Here is a 14,622-nt window from a genome sequence, read left to right on the forward strand (position 1 = left end):
TGTGTTGGGTCTGTCTGGGATGGAGTCACCTTTCCCTGCAGCAGCCCACACAGTGCTGTGCTCTGCACTCATAGCTGGAACAGCACTGGTATCACTCCAGTGTTATGTCTATTGCTGCATAGTGCTGGCACAACATCAGAACTCCTTCCAGGCCCCCAAGAGCCAGCAGGCTGGGGGTGGGCAATTGATGGGGAGGGGACATCACCAGGGCAGCTGACCTAAACCAACCAAAGGGATATTCCATAACACCTGATGTCACACTGAGCAATAAAAGGGGGGCTCTCATGGGGGAGGGTCTCTCCTGAACAACCGGTACGCGTTTTGAGGCCCTGCTTCCCGGGACGTGGCCGAACATCGCTCGTTGATGGGAAGTAGAGAATAACTTTTTTTTCTTTCTCTCTGTGCTTCCGCGCGGCCTTGTTGTTTCTTTTGTTTCTCTTTCTCCCCATTCCCCTTTCCTTAATTAAATCATTCTCATCTCAAACCTCGAGCTCTTTGTGTTGTCTTTTCTCCCCCTTCCTCTTTGAGGAGGGGAGGAGTGAGAGAGCGGTTGTGGTGGAGCTCGGCTGCCCACTCGAGTAAAACCATCACAGCTTCAGGTCAAAAAACAGTGCTTCGGGGAAAGAACAGGCAGCAGGGTGGAGATGAGGACGACTGTGGTCATACAATCCCATAGTGACTCTATTTAAGCGTGTATAATTCTGGATGGTGCAATTAAGGTTTTGTCATTGCCTTCTTTTTATTGCAACTTCTTTTAAAAAAAGGAAAGAGGATACTAAACAGCACTGACATACTGAACAGAGGATACTGAGCAGCACCAAAACTCTTGCAATTGGCCTTTGGCGTACCCAGGGTTCACAGACTCATTTTTATGGGATAGGGCATGGGGACAGATCTTGTCCAAAGAAACTATCTCTGTGGTCCCTAATACTACTGCAGCTTCACAAAATGATCACAAAAAAACACCTTCTTCTGTTTACATGAGTATCATCCAGCCTGCTGGAAGGGCACCTCCGATTCGGAGGCTTCAGCCCTGCCATCATGTTAGGGCTAAGCAAAGGCATCTCAGTACAGCACCAATAAAAAAAAAGAAAAAAAAAATTAAAAAAAAAAAGAGGGAAGTGCTATTTTTAACTGCAAAAGGTCTGTGAGCGAGTTCATTGCACAGCTGCATGAACAGCTGTACGAGCAAGACAAGGGAGCACAGGAGCAAGGACAAACATTTCAGAGCCACATACTTAAAGATTGATGCAAAGATTGTGAAACCACATTCCAGCCCTTCCCAGCTCCTTTCCACACAGGCCCGTTCACTGCTCTGCTCCCCATCGCACTGGAGAGCTTTGCCTTGTTGGTCACAATGCCGAGGGTGCTGGCAGATCTCTGCTCCATCCTCCCCTCCCCGGAGAGGCACATATGTGGAAGACGACTTCAGATTTTTTTCTGTTCTGCCCACACCCAGCTACTCTCTTCTATTTGGGGAAAAACACGATGATGGAAACATGCTTGGTGTGCAGGTAAGAAAGCAGAGGGCCATGGTAAAACACAACTGTTCTTCTCTTAACAGCCTTGCACCAACCCTCCAAAAGTCTCATCTCCTCCTGTGAGCCTCATTCCTACAAGACAGCAGGGACTTTTAACCTTTTTCTGAACGATGGCTCACTAAAAACTTTCTAAAGCACGAATGGACCAATTAAACAACAGGCCAAGTGCATATACTGTTGTACTGTATAGATGGGCCTGCTTCTAGCTGCTCCTCCAGAGATCTCTTGGAAGAAATCTACGGATCTCCAAAACCAAAACCACACAGCCCTCTGGTCCTCAATTCCCACGGGCCACAGCTGAAAGCTGCTGGATGCACAAGACGTAAAGCAGGGCCCAAGGCTCCCTCTGGCATCTCCAGGACGGGTCTGCGCCACCCACAGCTCAGCACCATGGGGCAGGAGGCACACAGGGCCCAGGGCACAACCACGTGCACTTCCCAGCACGTGCCCAGAGCTGCCTTGCTCTGCTGCCACCCCTAACACAGCCAGGCAGCACCCAGGCTCCAGGCTGTGCTCGGCCACCACCTCACCCTGTCTGCATGGGGATGAAGTGAGCAGGGACAGTGCCCTGGGACATGCCACCAAGCAGCAGGGCCTAGGCGTGAGTACAGGGGCTGTGCCTTAAAGCCAGGATGATTATCCCACCAAGATCCAGTAGAGAAGAGGGAAACTGGATGGCTATTCCCGCTGTGCACACTGAGGAGCAGAGGCATGCAGCACTGGAAAGCAGGAGGCCCCCAGGTGTGTGGGCTCCATGTTGCCCCCAGCTTACAAAGGAAAGCAAGCAGAGCAAGCTTGCATGGCAGCAGCAGCCCTTGGACTTGCTCACACGTGTGGATTCATTTGCACATTGCTGAAGCAGCCACTTGGCCATGTTGACACCATGTTAAGCTGCTCTTCTAAACCCAAAAACGGGCAACTGGAGCACACAGCCCTCGCTTTGTGCTGCTGAAGCTGCTGGCAGGGCAGAAGGCATGAGGAGACCTTTCATCACCACCAGAAACTTGGCTGGACTGGCTGCCTCTAACTCATTTGAGCACATTATTCCAAGTCTCGTCAGCCTAAGAACAATGTGCAAAGGAAGATGAGAACATCCCATTACGAACACAATGGAGCACTGTCAGCCAGACATGTGGCAAGAGACGGGGACACCTGGAGCTCCCTACCAAGTTTTGGGGTGATGGCAAGTGCAGAGCACTCCCTTAAGACTGGACCCAGTGCTCATGGCACTGAGTCAAGCATGATTGCAAATGCAGGTGAGGCCAAGAAAGCCAACCCTCCTTCCTTGAGGAGGCATCCAGCGATGAGGGAAATTCAGAATAGCAGGAGATGCAGACAGGTCAGACGTGGTCTGAAACAAAGCTTCAGCAACACAAACCCTCACCCCCTGCCCAGCCTCAGCCTGGCCCCAGTACTCATTACTGGGTATTACCTGCACCGGGTTCGTGCTGAGAAATAGGACGGCCCCAAGGACAACAGGCTCACAGTTCCTCCTTTCTGAGAGGCTTCGTGCCGTGGGGGAAAGAAATCTCTTCCCCTATTCCCTAATTGCACGGCTAAGAAATGAAAAGGTAAGATTAATGTACATTCACCGCTGCGAATTAACTTGATTTCCCATCTCCGGGCCCTGGCTATGAGCCACCAGACGGCCAAACAAGCAGCAGGGGTGCAATCAGTGCAGCTCTGAGTGGCAAGCCCAGCAAAGCATGAAACATTAACAACAGGTTTGCCATAGCCTGATTAAGCCAATCTGCCCTGCCGCAGCAGGGAGCGGGCCTGGGCTGTGCTCTCCTGGCACAGCTGTGAACAACGGAGGTGCCAGCCCAGGAATGCCAGCCGCTTTCGCAGCCACAAGTGCCAGCAGAGGAGAAGGAGGGCAGAAGTATGGCTGGAAGCATCACCCTGTGCAGCAGCAGCACCCACGAGGGAGCTCACTCGCTGAAGGGACCCAAAGAGCCTCCCTGCGAGCTCTGTGCACAGGCCTGCTTCACTGGTAGGTGTCCAGCCCCAAAATACGCCTTTCGAAGCATTGCTGAAGCTCTTGAAGCACATCTGCAAATACTCCCTTAGGTACAACTTGACGAAATTTCACAAAATAACCTTTTCCTTTTTATATTCTGCCATCTGCCTCGCTTCAAGGGGAGAGAGGTGAACGAACCAGAGGAGCGAAGGAGCCTTCAATGTTGTACGGAGGTATGTGACAGAGGTAAAGTCCAGTCCACGAGTGTGTACTGCCTCTGGAAGGGGCCAGACCCCACAAGCTCCTCAAGCACAGCTCCTCAAGACGCAGCCCACCCGTGCCTGAAGGCCCAGAGCACGCTCTGCCACCAGCTGAGGGGCCCCAGGGCCGCCTCGGTGTGTGCTGCCCTAATAACAGCGCCCCAGGGCCCACACACATGCTCCAAGTATTTCCTTTCGGGCCTTAAAAAACCCATCTCTTGCTCCCACCCCCTCCACTCCCAACATTTTCCCCACTGACATCACGCGCTGGATAATTCATAAAATAAACGAGAAGGTGTGAGTCACGCTTAGCTCAGAACATCTGCAGCTTTTGAATCCTGAAGCGAAGGACAAGAGGGGGGGGGGGGGGGGGGCAAAAGTGGCACAGGAAAAAACAGTTTCAGCAGCTAAAACCACTTTATAAGGCCTGCAGAGCTGACCGATTAAGTGGAGAGCAGCAAGCACAAGCCAGTGACCTCAGGAAGATGCTGAGTTGTTAAAAAAAAAAAAAAAAAACTGCAGATGAGAAAGAAAAGCTGGGACTTCAGGGACTCCTATCAGCAGGGCCTGGTCTGGCCTAGGCAAGTGCTCCAAGGCCTGCAGATCGTTTCCTTGAACCCCAGCTAGCCTGACTGAGCAGGCACCCAGCCAGGGGCGAGGGGCTAACCGGGGGCAGCTTCCAGAGGAAACGTGGAGTCAGGACATCCATCGCCCGCTCACCTCCAGCCAGCAGCGAGCAAAGCCTCTCGTTTCCTTCCTGCCTCTCCCGTGGCACCAGGAGATCCCTGAGCCCGTGCTAATCCACGTGGTGCCCGGGCTGGCCAGGACACGTCTCGGCTGCCGGGGCTGGAGTTACAGACGGCATTCCTAGGGCCTTGATCAGCATGGGTGGACGATGCCAAGGAAATCAGACTTGGCACAGGGAGAAGCTGGCCCCTGGGCGACGGGCAGGGCAGCCTGGGGAAGGGATTTCTGCTCCTCAGCACAGCTGTGCACAGCCGGGAGCTACGAGGCAGCGTGAGGAGGCTGGGCAACCCCACTGGGACCCAAACCAGCAGGTCTCTGCCTCCCTTTGTAAAGGGCAAACATGCAGTGCAAGAAATATCTCCACAGAACCATAGGTTGTTTTTTTGTTTTGTTTTTATTGGCAGTCTTGGCATGGAAGCTAAAAACAACTTGGGATTTGGGAAGGAGGTTGGTTATCCTCTCTGCTCTAAAGCTAATGCCTTGTGGCCAAGGACAGGAGAGGTTTGTGTTCTGCCTGCACCTATCTTCAACAATAAGCTTTCACCTGCCCAAACAACGCTTTGAAAGGAAGACCACATATATTTTCGAACCAAACCTTCAGAACATGAGTCGATCTTTTAACTTGCCTTGAAATGGAAATCAGCAGCCCTCCCTTCACAAAATGCCCTCTCTGAGGCCACTGCCTTGGCATTCTCTCTCCTTTAAACCTGCCTGTGAAGTGTGCTGTAGAACAGTCCTCAAGCTGAGATAGCATCTGCTGAGCACTCCAAAGCAGAAGGTGATGAGCTTGCACAGCATAAACAGGAAGCTGGAGATACGTAAGACTGCAGAAAGTAGCACCAAAAGGGACCTCAGAAGGTCATCTTAGACCATGCCCCACCACAAAACTTGATAAAAAAATCCAAATTACTGTTCTGCCTTTATTACAGAAGGCTGACATCTTTTTCACTCCACCCTACATTGTTTCACCTGCAGTCTTTCTAGATAACTTTCTAGATAAGAGCAACTCTTTTTATCCCTCAAGCTTAAGACACAACTCATAGGTCAAGGATGTTAAAGACCACGTCCTTCATTTTCAGAAGAAAATACTAAGCTGAAGCACTTCAAGCTTGTACACGTACTTGATAATGACTTTGAGCCTTCAGGACTACTGACACATGCTTCAGAAACTCAGTCCTTCCAGCCAGGTTCTGCTGGGTTCGCAGATTTGAAGTACTCTGAATCAAAAAAACCCCCCCAGTTGCTGCTACTGCAGCTGCCTCCTTTTCCACAAGTGCAGGCACATTGGAGAAACTGAACACATACAGTATTTTGGCACCTTAAAAGTAGAAAGCAGAAGAAAGTAGAAAGAAGTTTCCCTATAAGCAAACCCTCGCCCCCAACCGTGGGGCATAGCAAAATAAATACCGCTGTCCCGATCAAAATCCCTGGCTCATACGGATGTCCCCACAAACACTATTATAGCTGTAAACCATGCCTTCAGTGCTGTCCCACAGATCATATGACACTGTTCTTCTCAGGAGGATTTTGTGTGTGTGTGATTTTTCTCCCCCCTTCTCTCTCTTCTCCTCCCCAAACAGGATGTCATGGCAGTTTTAGTTCTAAGCCCAACACCACTCATTTAAAGCAGTGTAAGGGAAGGAAAAAGAAAAACAGTCTCCTCTCATGCACAACTCTGAACAGCCACCCACTCAGAAAACTGCTCAGGCATGGAGTTCGCATCTCAAGGGATTTGCTCTGTATACGCTCCTCTCCCCCACATCCATCTCAACAGCGATTACCGTATTTTACTTTGATTTGTTAAGTAGCTTTCACTTCAGCATTTTCAGCAATTTCATACTACACAAAACTGTTGGGAGGACACACTAATTTCCCAGACAGGCAAAACTTCTGTTCTTTGCTCCATGCAAGCCTAAATCCCTTGCTCAGCGCAGCAGCATCTCTGCAGAGGGCTGACAGTTCCACCCTGTGCTTTGGGGTGGCTTCAGGAGCCACAGCACCCTGGACTGTGGGTGCTTCATTTTAAACCCCTGGTTTTAGGCAGTAGTGAATAAGCTCACACAGCAGCTCCAGAGAGATGGAGCCAGGATAATTGAAACTGTCAGCTTTCTGAGGCTTCTCTTCCAGCTTAACCCTAAAAGATAATGCAGAAAAGACAAGGAAGATGGGATTCAGAGAGGCACTGCTCAATACCCTTCCAATACTCGCTGCGCAAGACTAACTTCTGAAAAGCTAACACCCACGGGAAGGTGCCAAGTGCCAAGAAGAGTTCTAGTTCCTCTTAAAACCTCACTGTGGTTTTACACTCCAGAGGACCTGCTGTCATTTAGAGGAACAAGCAGCAGAAATGCCACTTTCTTTTCCACGTCCAGGTGACCAGAGACAAACCTGAGACTGCTCCAAGGCCCGTAGCTAAACCAGAGCTGCAGTTGGGCAGACGGCAGCATCAGCATGCAATTTTGATTCATCTGGATCTGATACCAAGAGAAGTGAAGCTCTAGCAAGATGGGCCTCAGGGCATCCTCCTGGGCTTGTTGGAAACCTGGCCAACTGCTGCATTCGAAGCTGAAGGTGTCTGAAGGGATGCTGCCACCAGCTCTGGTTCTTGTAGATTCCTATGAGCTTCCTTCTTCCTAGAAAGGAGCACTCCTGCCTGCCACCCACGCTGCAGATGAGCCTTCTCTGCCCTGTGAGGACAGCCGTCTTGTATCTAACAGGTCAGGGATACTCTGCTTCATTTCCAGCACCCCCCCACACCCTTTCCTTGGTTTGTTTTTGCTCTGCCAGCCCCTCTCAGGTACTCTCCCCCTCCCCGACACACACTTCCCACATTTAAGATCTCCTCGTTTATTAGTCAGCTCTGGAGAACATGGAGTACCAAAGCTGGCCCCGGATCAGTCAAACTCCTGCATCCATCTGTAAAAGAGTCACAAGTCAGTAGAGCTGCAGCACTAACAATACACTTCCCCCTTCCTGTCAGAGCCTTGTGCTGGCACTCTGCCCTCAGCAGCTAAGATTACAAACAGCAGTATGGGAGGGTGAGAACACGGCCCCAGCCTCTGGGGCAGACGGGCAGGGAGACGAAGCCTGCAGCACAAACCTGGAGCAAACTGCATCTGGGCATTTGCGTCCAGCTCTCGCACATTGCGAAGCATTTGTAAGGCTGACAGCCCGATTCCCTCGCATGCCTGCTCTTAGAGCACAAAACAAGCTCCAAGACAGTCAGAAGTAAGGTTTGTTGTTTTTTTTTCTTTTCCCTTTCGAGGGCTAAATCACCTTTAGGTGGTACTGTATACACACAGCCTGGAGGGGGGAAAAATGTGGTAGCGTATACACACAGCTTGAAGGGAAAAAAAAGACTAAAATCAGGACCTAATAGGTTCACCTATTGCGTGGCCAGATCTGACGCTCTAGACACTGCCAACAGCCTGGAGCACAAGGTAGCTGGGCTGGAGGCAGAGCTGCCTGTTCCTCCTTGCAGGATCAGGGTGGTGGGGAGCACAGGCAGGGCCACGCAGCCCCAGCCAAGCACCCAGTCCCTCAAGCACTGCGAATTACGTCAGGAGAGCCCAGCCTCTTCCCAACACCAACTTCCTTCGGAAACCTGGCGCCGGCTGAAAGGCCTGCAGGACAGCAGAGCCATGTGAATAGCGGCGCTCCCTGCGCGCCACGAGAACAGCCAACACCCTGGTGGCTTGGAAAAGTCCCAGGACTCTCCTTGCTGTCCTCCGCTGCTTCGCCCCAGCCCCACTGGAGATGGCTACAAGAGACACTGGTGAATTTAGGACATAAATCCCCACTTCCCCACCAGCACTCCAGAATAAAACCAGCTTCAGAGCAGAGGGAAGCTCCCTCCCACCAGGATGCCCCAGGTAAGGTTTCCATGCCAGCAGCAGGCACACCCAATAAGCTCAGACACCTCCGCAGACCAAAAGCCATCCTGATGTGCATCAGGCTTTCCATCCAAGCCACCCTGAGGTGTGCCCACGCATTTGGGTACAGGCTTTCCCCCCGAGCTGGTGAAGTCTGCCTCCAAGCCAGAGGTCAGCAGTGATAGTCCCTCTACAAGGGACGTCTCAGGCTGTGGCATGCTCCAGCCTTTCGTCCTTTCTCATTGTAAGTAGCCAATGCTGGGTATGCTTGTTTCACAGTGCCTTCAAGTATTTCCCCTCTATCATCACTGACTGAGCATCGTATATTTAGCCCACAGAAGTTTCCTCTGTAGCCCGTTCCTCCGACCAGTGACTCGGTTCAGCAGAATGGCTGGCGAAATTAAGAGCCACGCACATGCACCCACATGACCTCAGCATTTTGCTGCACGCAGTTTTTTAAAAAACCTCCTTTGAAAAGAGAAGTGAAGAAGAGTGAGTCACCTGCTAACCCACCTCGACTTTCTGTCCTGAACAGCACTCACCACAGGCAGGGCTGCAAGGAACGCGCAGAGCAAACCCCACCAGCACAGCCCTGAGTCGAAGAGCTCACACCACTCTTACAGGGCTGGCAGAGCAGCGTGGCGGTGGCACTGTGGGCTAGCGTGCAATTAAAATAATCAGTGGTTCAGCTTCCAGAGCCTGACACAAACCACCCGGGTACAGAAGGGTTGTGTAGTGGTTCTGAGCGGGGTTTCACCCACACCTTTCTCCCCATGGATGGTAACGCTTCTGACGAGCACTGATGGCTTAAAATACAGGACACCCAGGGTTACTTTTTTAGGAGCACCGGGCCTCCTCTGCTGAATACGAGGCTCACAACAGCCCTCCTAACAGGCTCTCCCAGCAGCAATACTGCACCAAGGCCTTATGGTGCTTATAGTGTTAACAAGCAGCATGGTGCCTTTTCACATACTAAGACAGAAACTATGCAAAGGGCCCAATTTCTGTTTTTAAAATGGAAATATAAATGAAGTGCCACAAGATTTCCCGGCGGCCCACAGCCATCCAGCACCGAGCATCCCTGTGGGAGGCTCTGCCCTGCCTTCCCAGGCAGCAATGCCCAGCAAAGGACCGCTAATGCACTGCAAGGCAGGGGCAGCAGACAGGCAAACACCTTTATTGTCGTTTCAGAGGAAGACGAAAGGACAGGTCAGCAGCAAGCACGATGCCAGAAAGCGGAGTTAAAGTTCTGAAGTTTTACAGCAGTTTTGGCAGAGCTCAGCCACCTCCCGCAGCCTTTCAGCCTTCAAACCAGCGCTCAGCAGCTGGCCAGCTGCACGCACACTGGGAAGGGGACAAGGAAGCAGGGAGGGGACATGTCACCTCATCCATAAACTGCCACATTCACGTGAGCTGGATATCTTTCAAGAAGAAGAAAAACAAGGTTAATTCCAGCAGAGCAGAGGCATTTCACGCAGTCCCAAGGCACAGCCCAGCATTTCCCCAAGCACGGTTTCCTCGTGCAGTCCCATTGCAGGGCACAACGGGCCTGTCCTGCCGTCTCTAACTCCTCCTGGCACACACAAGCTCTCTGACTTTCCTCACAGCCACGGGAAATTAAAGATTAAACAGAGCCCCATGGTCACAGTAAACACAATGCTCTCTGCAAGGCACTGCTCAGGCAGCAGCAATGGGCACCAGCCAACGTCCTGGTACTGTGAACTCCGTCTGCCTCCTGGCCACCTCCAGGAGTCGGGACAAAACAAGCTGTGCACCCTTTATTCCGGCCCCAGAACTTCTCTGCTAGTCAGTAACTAAGGAAATACCTGTCTGCAGAAGGCATCGCTGTGAGTTTGGCAGCTTCTCTCTGCCAAAGACTGCTTTTGGGCAATCTTTTTGCCTTGGTTCAATGCTCATGGCAGCTCAAGGAGGACACTGCGAGGATTTAAGGGGTGGGAGGAGGCAGACCTGCTCGCTCAGAGCTGAGTTCTGGAGCCACGAGCATGAAATGCTAATCCTGCCCATCTCTTCTGCCAAGTGCTGCAGACCCAGAACAACTGAATGCATAATAAAACTTTCACCCAGCTTTAACCAGAGGCAAAATGAGCACCACAGCCGCAGCTACTGAATTCATGCACACTGGAAAAACAGACCTCCTATTACTTAGAAGAGCTGGACATGAACCAATGACCTAGAAAGAAAATCTTGTGTCCACATCCCATCAGCCTCCACCGCCCTGCTGCCCTCGAGCCATCCAGCTCGCCTGAATTTTTCAGAGCACTTCTCAGAGGAAGTCACAAAGCAGAGAGCTGTGACACTGCACATCAGGCTCCATGAAAAAAAAAAAAAAAAAAAAAAACATCAGCTGGAGCCAAAGGGCACGGTGCAGGTGGCTTCACAGTGACCTGGCTGACTGTCAGCCGCTCTCAAATTGTCCCACTGACACCAGCTGAAGTTGAACCTTTCCTTCACACGAGTACGGCTGACAGCTCACCCCTCAACACCACCCCCTTGACAAATCCCAAAGCAGAATCCATCCCCACACATTCCTCGCCGGATACCGTGCCAGCCATCGAAGCTTTCTGAACCCACGTGCATTTCCGACAGACGTTGAGTTCCTTCCCTCCACCATCGCGTAGCTGAGCGCACACGCTGCGAGCCCTGCCATAAGCCAACAAGGTTGGCAGCCTGTTCCTGGAGGCACCCGTCCGTCTGTCGCTCCCAGCCAGTAGGCTTTTGTTGCAGGAGTCTCAGTGAAGGTCAGGTTAAGCTGCAGCAGTCAAAGGGAAGGTGCTGTGCCTGGGAGGAAGATGGGTGCTTACAGCAAACTTTTATTCTGTGTCTACTAAGGCAAGCTAGTCTGCCTGTCCCCGAGACAGCCTTGTCAATACCAACTCCAGCCTCTCCCCTGTTACCCTGTGGCAGCAGTTGGAGGTGCATCTTCTGCTACCACGTTTGGGAAACAACCAGCAGCATTTTAAAGTATGGATCAGGAGCTTCAGGAAATCAAATCAGACAATAAATAGAAATCATAAGGTGAGCAGTGCTGCTGTGCCTCTCGCAACACAGGTGGGGTTGATAATTCGCCTTTGTTAAGACTGAAGCTTAAGGGGCAGCAGTGTGGCTGGGCTGATTATAATGACTGGCACTGACACACTGCCTTTATACTTTTTTATGCTATTAAAGATAAAATTAAATAAAAACTTAAGCCATTGAAATCTTCTGCAGTTCCAAAGAGCCGAGTACTGCTGGACCAGAGTGCAGGATCTCTCCTGCCCTACCTCCTGACTCCCTTCTCTCTCCTCAGCGGTGTCAGACCAGCACCGAGATCAGGGGACCCAGGGTTTTCCCCAATGCCAACCACGCCAGGAAGGGACTGAGCCTCCACCTCGGCTGCCAGGTGCCCCTTCCACAAAGCACTGTCACTGACCTCATCCCTTTGGCAAGGGCAGGCAGGACCACAGATGCACCCCCCCGAGAGGGGCAGGTCTACACAGCTCCAGAATTACCTCCCGGAGCCTCTCGCACAGGATCAGGGACACCTCCGGGTGCTGGGGCAAGGCACGGTGCTGAGCTGGGCTCCAGAGCTCATTTAAAACAGGCAGCAAAGTCCTGCCCAAACTGCACCTCCAGCAGCGCATCGGAGCACAGGAAGGTAAAGACAAACAGAGACCAAGCAGAGCTCCAGCCAGTTTCTTTTACTCGCTTTATAAGTAACTAATTAAAATAATATTTCCAGGATGCTTTTGTCCCTGAAAGGCTCGCCAATTAGACCTCCAGTAAGAAAAAAAAAAAAAGAAAGATCGACACACAGACAGCTGAGCGATCCCCCAGGGAGGGTCAAAGGAGCACCCAGCAAAAGCTGCTTTGTGAAGAGAGAAAATGTCACAGGCACTTGAGAAGCAAGTGGAAATACTGGCAGAGATGCTCAGCCCACATATTGCAACCACCACCAAAACCTTCAGCAAACGTCTTACAAGAGCTTTACTGACCACAGCGGTCAGAACATGAACTTTGCATGCCTGGAAAAAGCAGCTTGGTAACAGCAGGCTGCAGCACCAAGTGCTAGCTTACGCTAGGAGAGCGTTTTGAGGTTATATCTTACAGCAGTAAACTCCTGCCCACTAAGTAAACTGGACTGGCTGAAGCAGTTTTCACCAGCAAAGCTCCACCGATGTCATGCTTTCAGCTAATATAAATGCCTTTAAAAATAAAATTTAAAAAAAAAAATAATAAAGGAAGTAAGCACAAGTAGTAAGCACCTAGCCACGGTCATCGGATTTTCCTTGCAGGGAAACGACCCCGCCTGTAGAGCAGCTTTGGAGCCCACAACAAAGGAGCAGGACGACATTGTCGTGCAGCCGTCCCAGCCACCCGTGACCAAGGAGGAAAGCTGGACGTGGACAGAGAGACAGACACCCCCCCTCCAAAAGGGGAGCAAGTGAAGAACAAAGTACTCGAACCACAACAACGCAGCAGGACCGTGCTCAGTTGTTAATGAATGACTAAGCTGACCTTTGCCCAACACGGAGAAAGGGGATGTCTTTCCCGAAGGATCAACAGTGATTTTTGTGTCAGGAACAATAAATATCCCCCCAGGTACGGAAGGCAATGCTTTTCTTTCCTGCTTGGCGTTAACACTGGCCACGACAGGACCTAATCCAAGGCGTAGCTTGGATTCAACACTTTGCTCGACAAAAACAAACGGTATCGCAGAGCTCCGAGCACGAAACCTGCCTGAGGCTTTGCACAACGCAGCTCAGGCCTCACCTACTTTGCCCCCTGGAGCTGCTGGGGACAATGTGTTAATCCAAGCTCTATCGGGTATCAACAGCTTGCCGTACCAGGGCGCTCCTGAAACGCCATCCACGCTGCCCAGAGGTGTGGATTCAGCAGGGACAGGCTGAACTTCACCCCACTGCCACCGAGTCGCTTTCGCTGAGCCGCCCTGACTGAGCCCGGTGAGCTCCCGCAAGCTGTAACTCAACGTTACCGGCCCGCTGCGGAGGTGAACCGGGTTCATTCCTCGAGTAACCACGCCGGGCAGGCTCTAAGGATGAGACCCTGGCAGCACCGAGGGGACCAAGTGCAATTTCGTTAATGACCATTAACAATTTGGCTAATGACATGACGGGAGCAAGGCTAAGCCCTAAAAGTTCAGCAGACAGATGTGGGGTTTTGTCCACAAGCACCACGGGATACGAGGGGTCAGCTCCCCACACTAACACACACACCTTCAGCTCCGGACTAGCCAAATAGCCAAATTCAGGCTTATTTAAAAAAAAAAAAAAAAAAAAAAAAAAAAAAATGACATTAGAAATAAATAAACGAGCAGCAAGTGAAACAAGTTGGGGAACACGGGCTGCATGTGCACTGGTTGCAGAACCAACACCAGCCCCAGACGGAAGGTGGGCTGGGCGGCCGGGCGGGGGCTGCAGGTGCCCCCCGGTGCCTCCCCCCCCCGTGTCCCCAGTGTCCCTCGCTGTCCCCCGGTGTCCTCAGTCCCTGCCCGGTTCCCCCGGAACCCCCCCCCGGGCGGCACAACGGGCTCGCCCCCGCCCTACCTTCCTTGACGCCCGGCAGCTTGGACTGGTCGATGCCGATCTCGGCCATGCTGCCCGCTCCGTGCCCGTGCCGCTCGGTGCCGCGCCCCACCGCACCAAGCCGCCAGCGGCGGGCTCCGGCGGCAGCGGCCGTACGGGGCGGCGGAGGGGACAGAAAGGGCCGGGCCGGGCCGGGCGGGGCGGGGGGACGGGGGGGGGCGGGGCGGGAGGGGGGGGGCGGGGGCTGCCGCTGCCGCCCCCCTGCCGCCCGCGGCCTCCCCCTGCTTGCTGCGGCCGGGCCCGGCGGGCGGCTGCCTCAGCCCGTCCCTTTTCCTTTTTGTTTCCTTCCTTTTTCCCCCCTTTTTCCCCTCCTTTTATCTTTGTTCCCCTTATTTTTTTCCTTTCTTTCCTTTTATCTTATTTACTTCTTTATTTCTCTTCTCCTTTATTTCTTTTCTTATTTCTTTCTAAGCCCCCTTCTATTTCCACTCCCCTGCCGTGGGGACACCTCCCACCAGCCCAGGCTGCCCGCAGCCCCATCCAGCCTGGTCTTGAACACCTCCAGGGCACCCACAGCTTCTCTGGGCAGCCTGGGCCAGGGCCTCACCGCCCTCTGAGTGAATAATTTCTTCCTAATGTCTAATCTAAACCTACCCACTTTCAGTTTAAAGCCATTCCCCTTTGTTCTGTCGCTCCCCA

The 14,622-nt window shown here is 52.3% G+C and overlaps 1 protein-coding gene and 1 long non-coding RNA gene across 3 annotated transcripts in view; one reads left to right on the forward strand and one right to left on the reverse strand.

The window, feature by feature from the left end:
• CCDC50 (coiled-coil domain containing 50) overlaps positions 1 to 14,202 on the reverse strand; it is a 42,596-nt gene extending 28,394 nt beyond the window's left edge. For both annotated transcript variants that reach the window (XM_035334234.1, XM_035334233.1), the window contains exons 1-2: positions 14,167 to 14,202; positions 13,945 to 14,032 (exon numbers count right to left, since the gene is read on the reverse strand). In XM_035334234.1, coding sequence (XP_035190125.1) covers positions 13,945 to 13,993 — 49 coding nt within the window. In that variant the 5' untranslated portion in view covers positions 13,994 to 14,032; positions 14,167 to 14,202. The remainder of the gene's footprint in view (positions 1 to 13,944; positions 14,033 to 14,166) is intronic.
• Positions 11,202 to 13,068, forward strand: LOC118171268. The gene is made up of 2 exons (XR_004753130.1): positions 11,202 to 11,723; positions 12,036 to 13,068. It is a non-coding gene; the product is annotated as an uncharacterized LOC118171268 (long non-coding RNA).
• Positions 14,203 to 14,622: the final 420 nt, after the last annotated feature.

This window comes from Oxyura jamaicensis, chromosome 9, assembly GCF_011077185.1.
Source record: "Oxyura jamaicensis isolate SHBP4307 breed ruddy duck chromosome 9, BPBGC_Ojam_1.0, whole genome shotgun sequence".
Classification (NCBI taxonomy): domain Eukaryota; kingdom Metazoa; phylum Chordata; class Aves; order Anseriformes; family Anatidae; genus Oxyura; species Oxyura jamaicensis.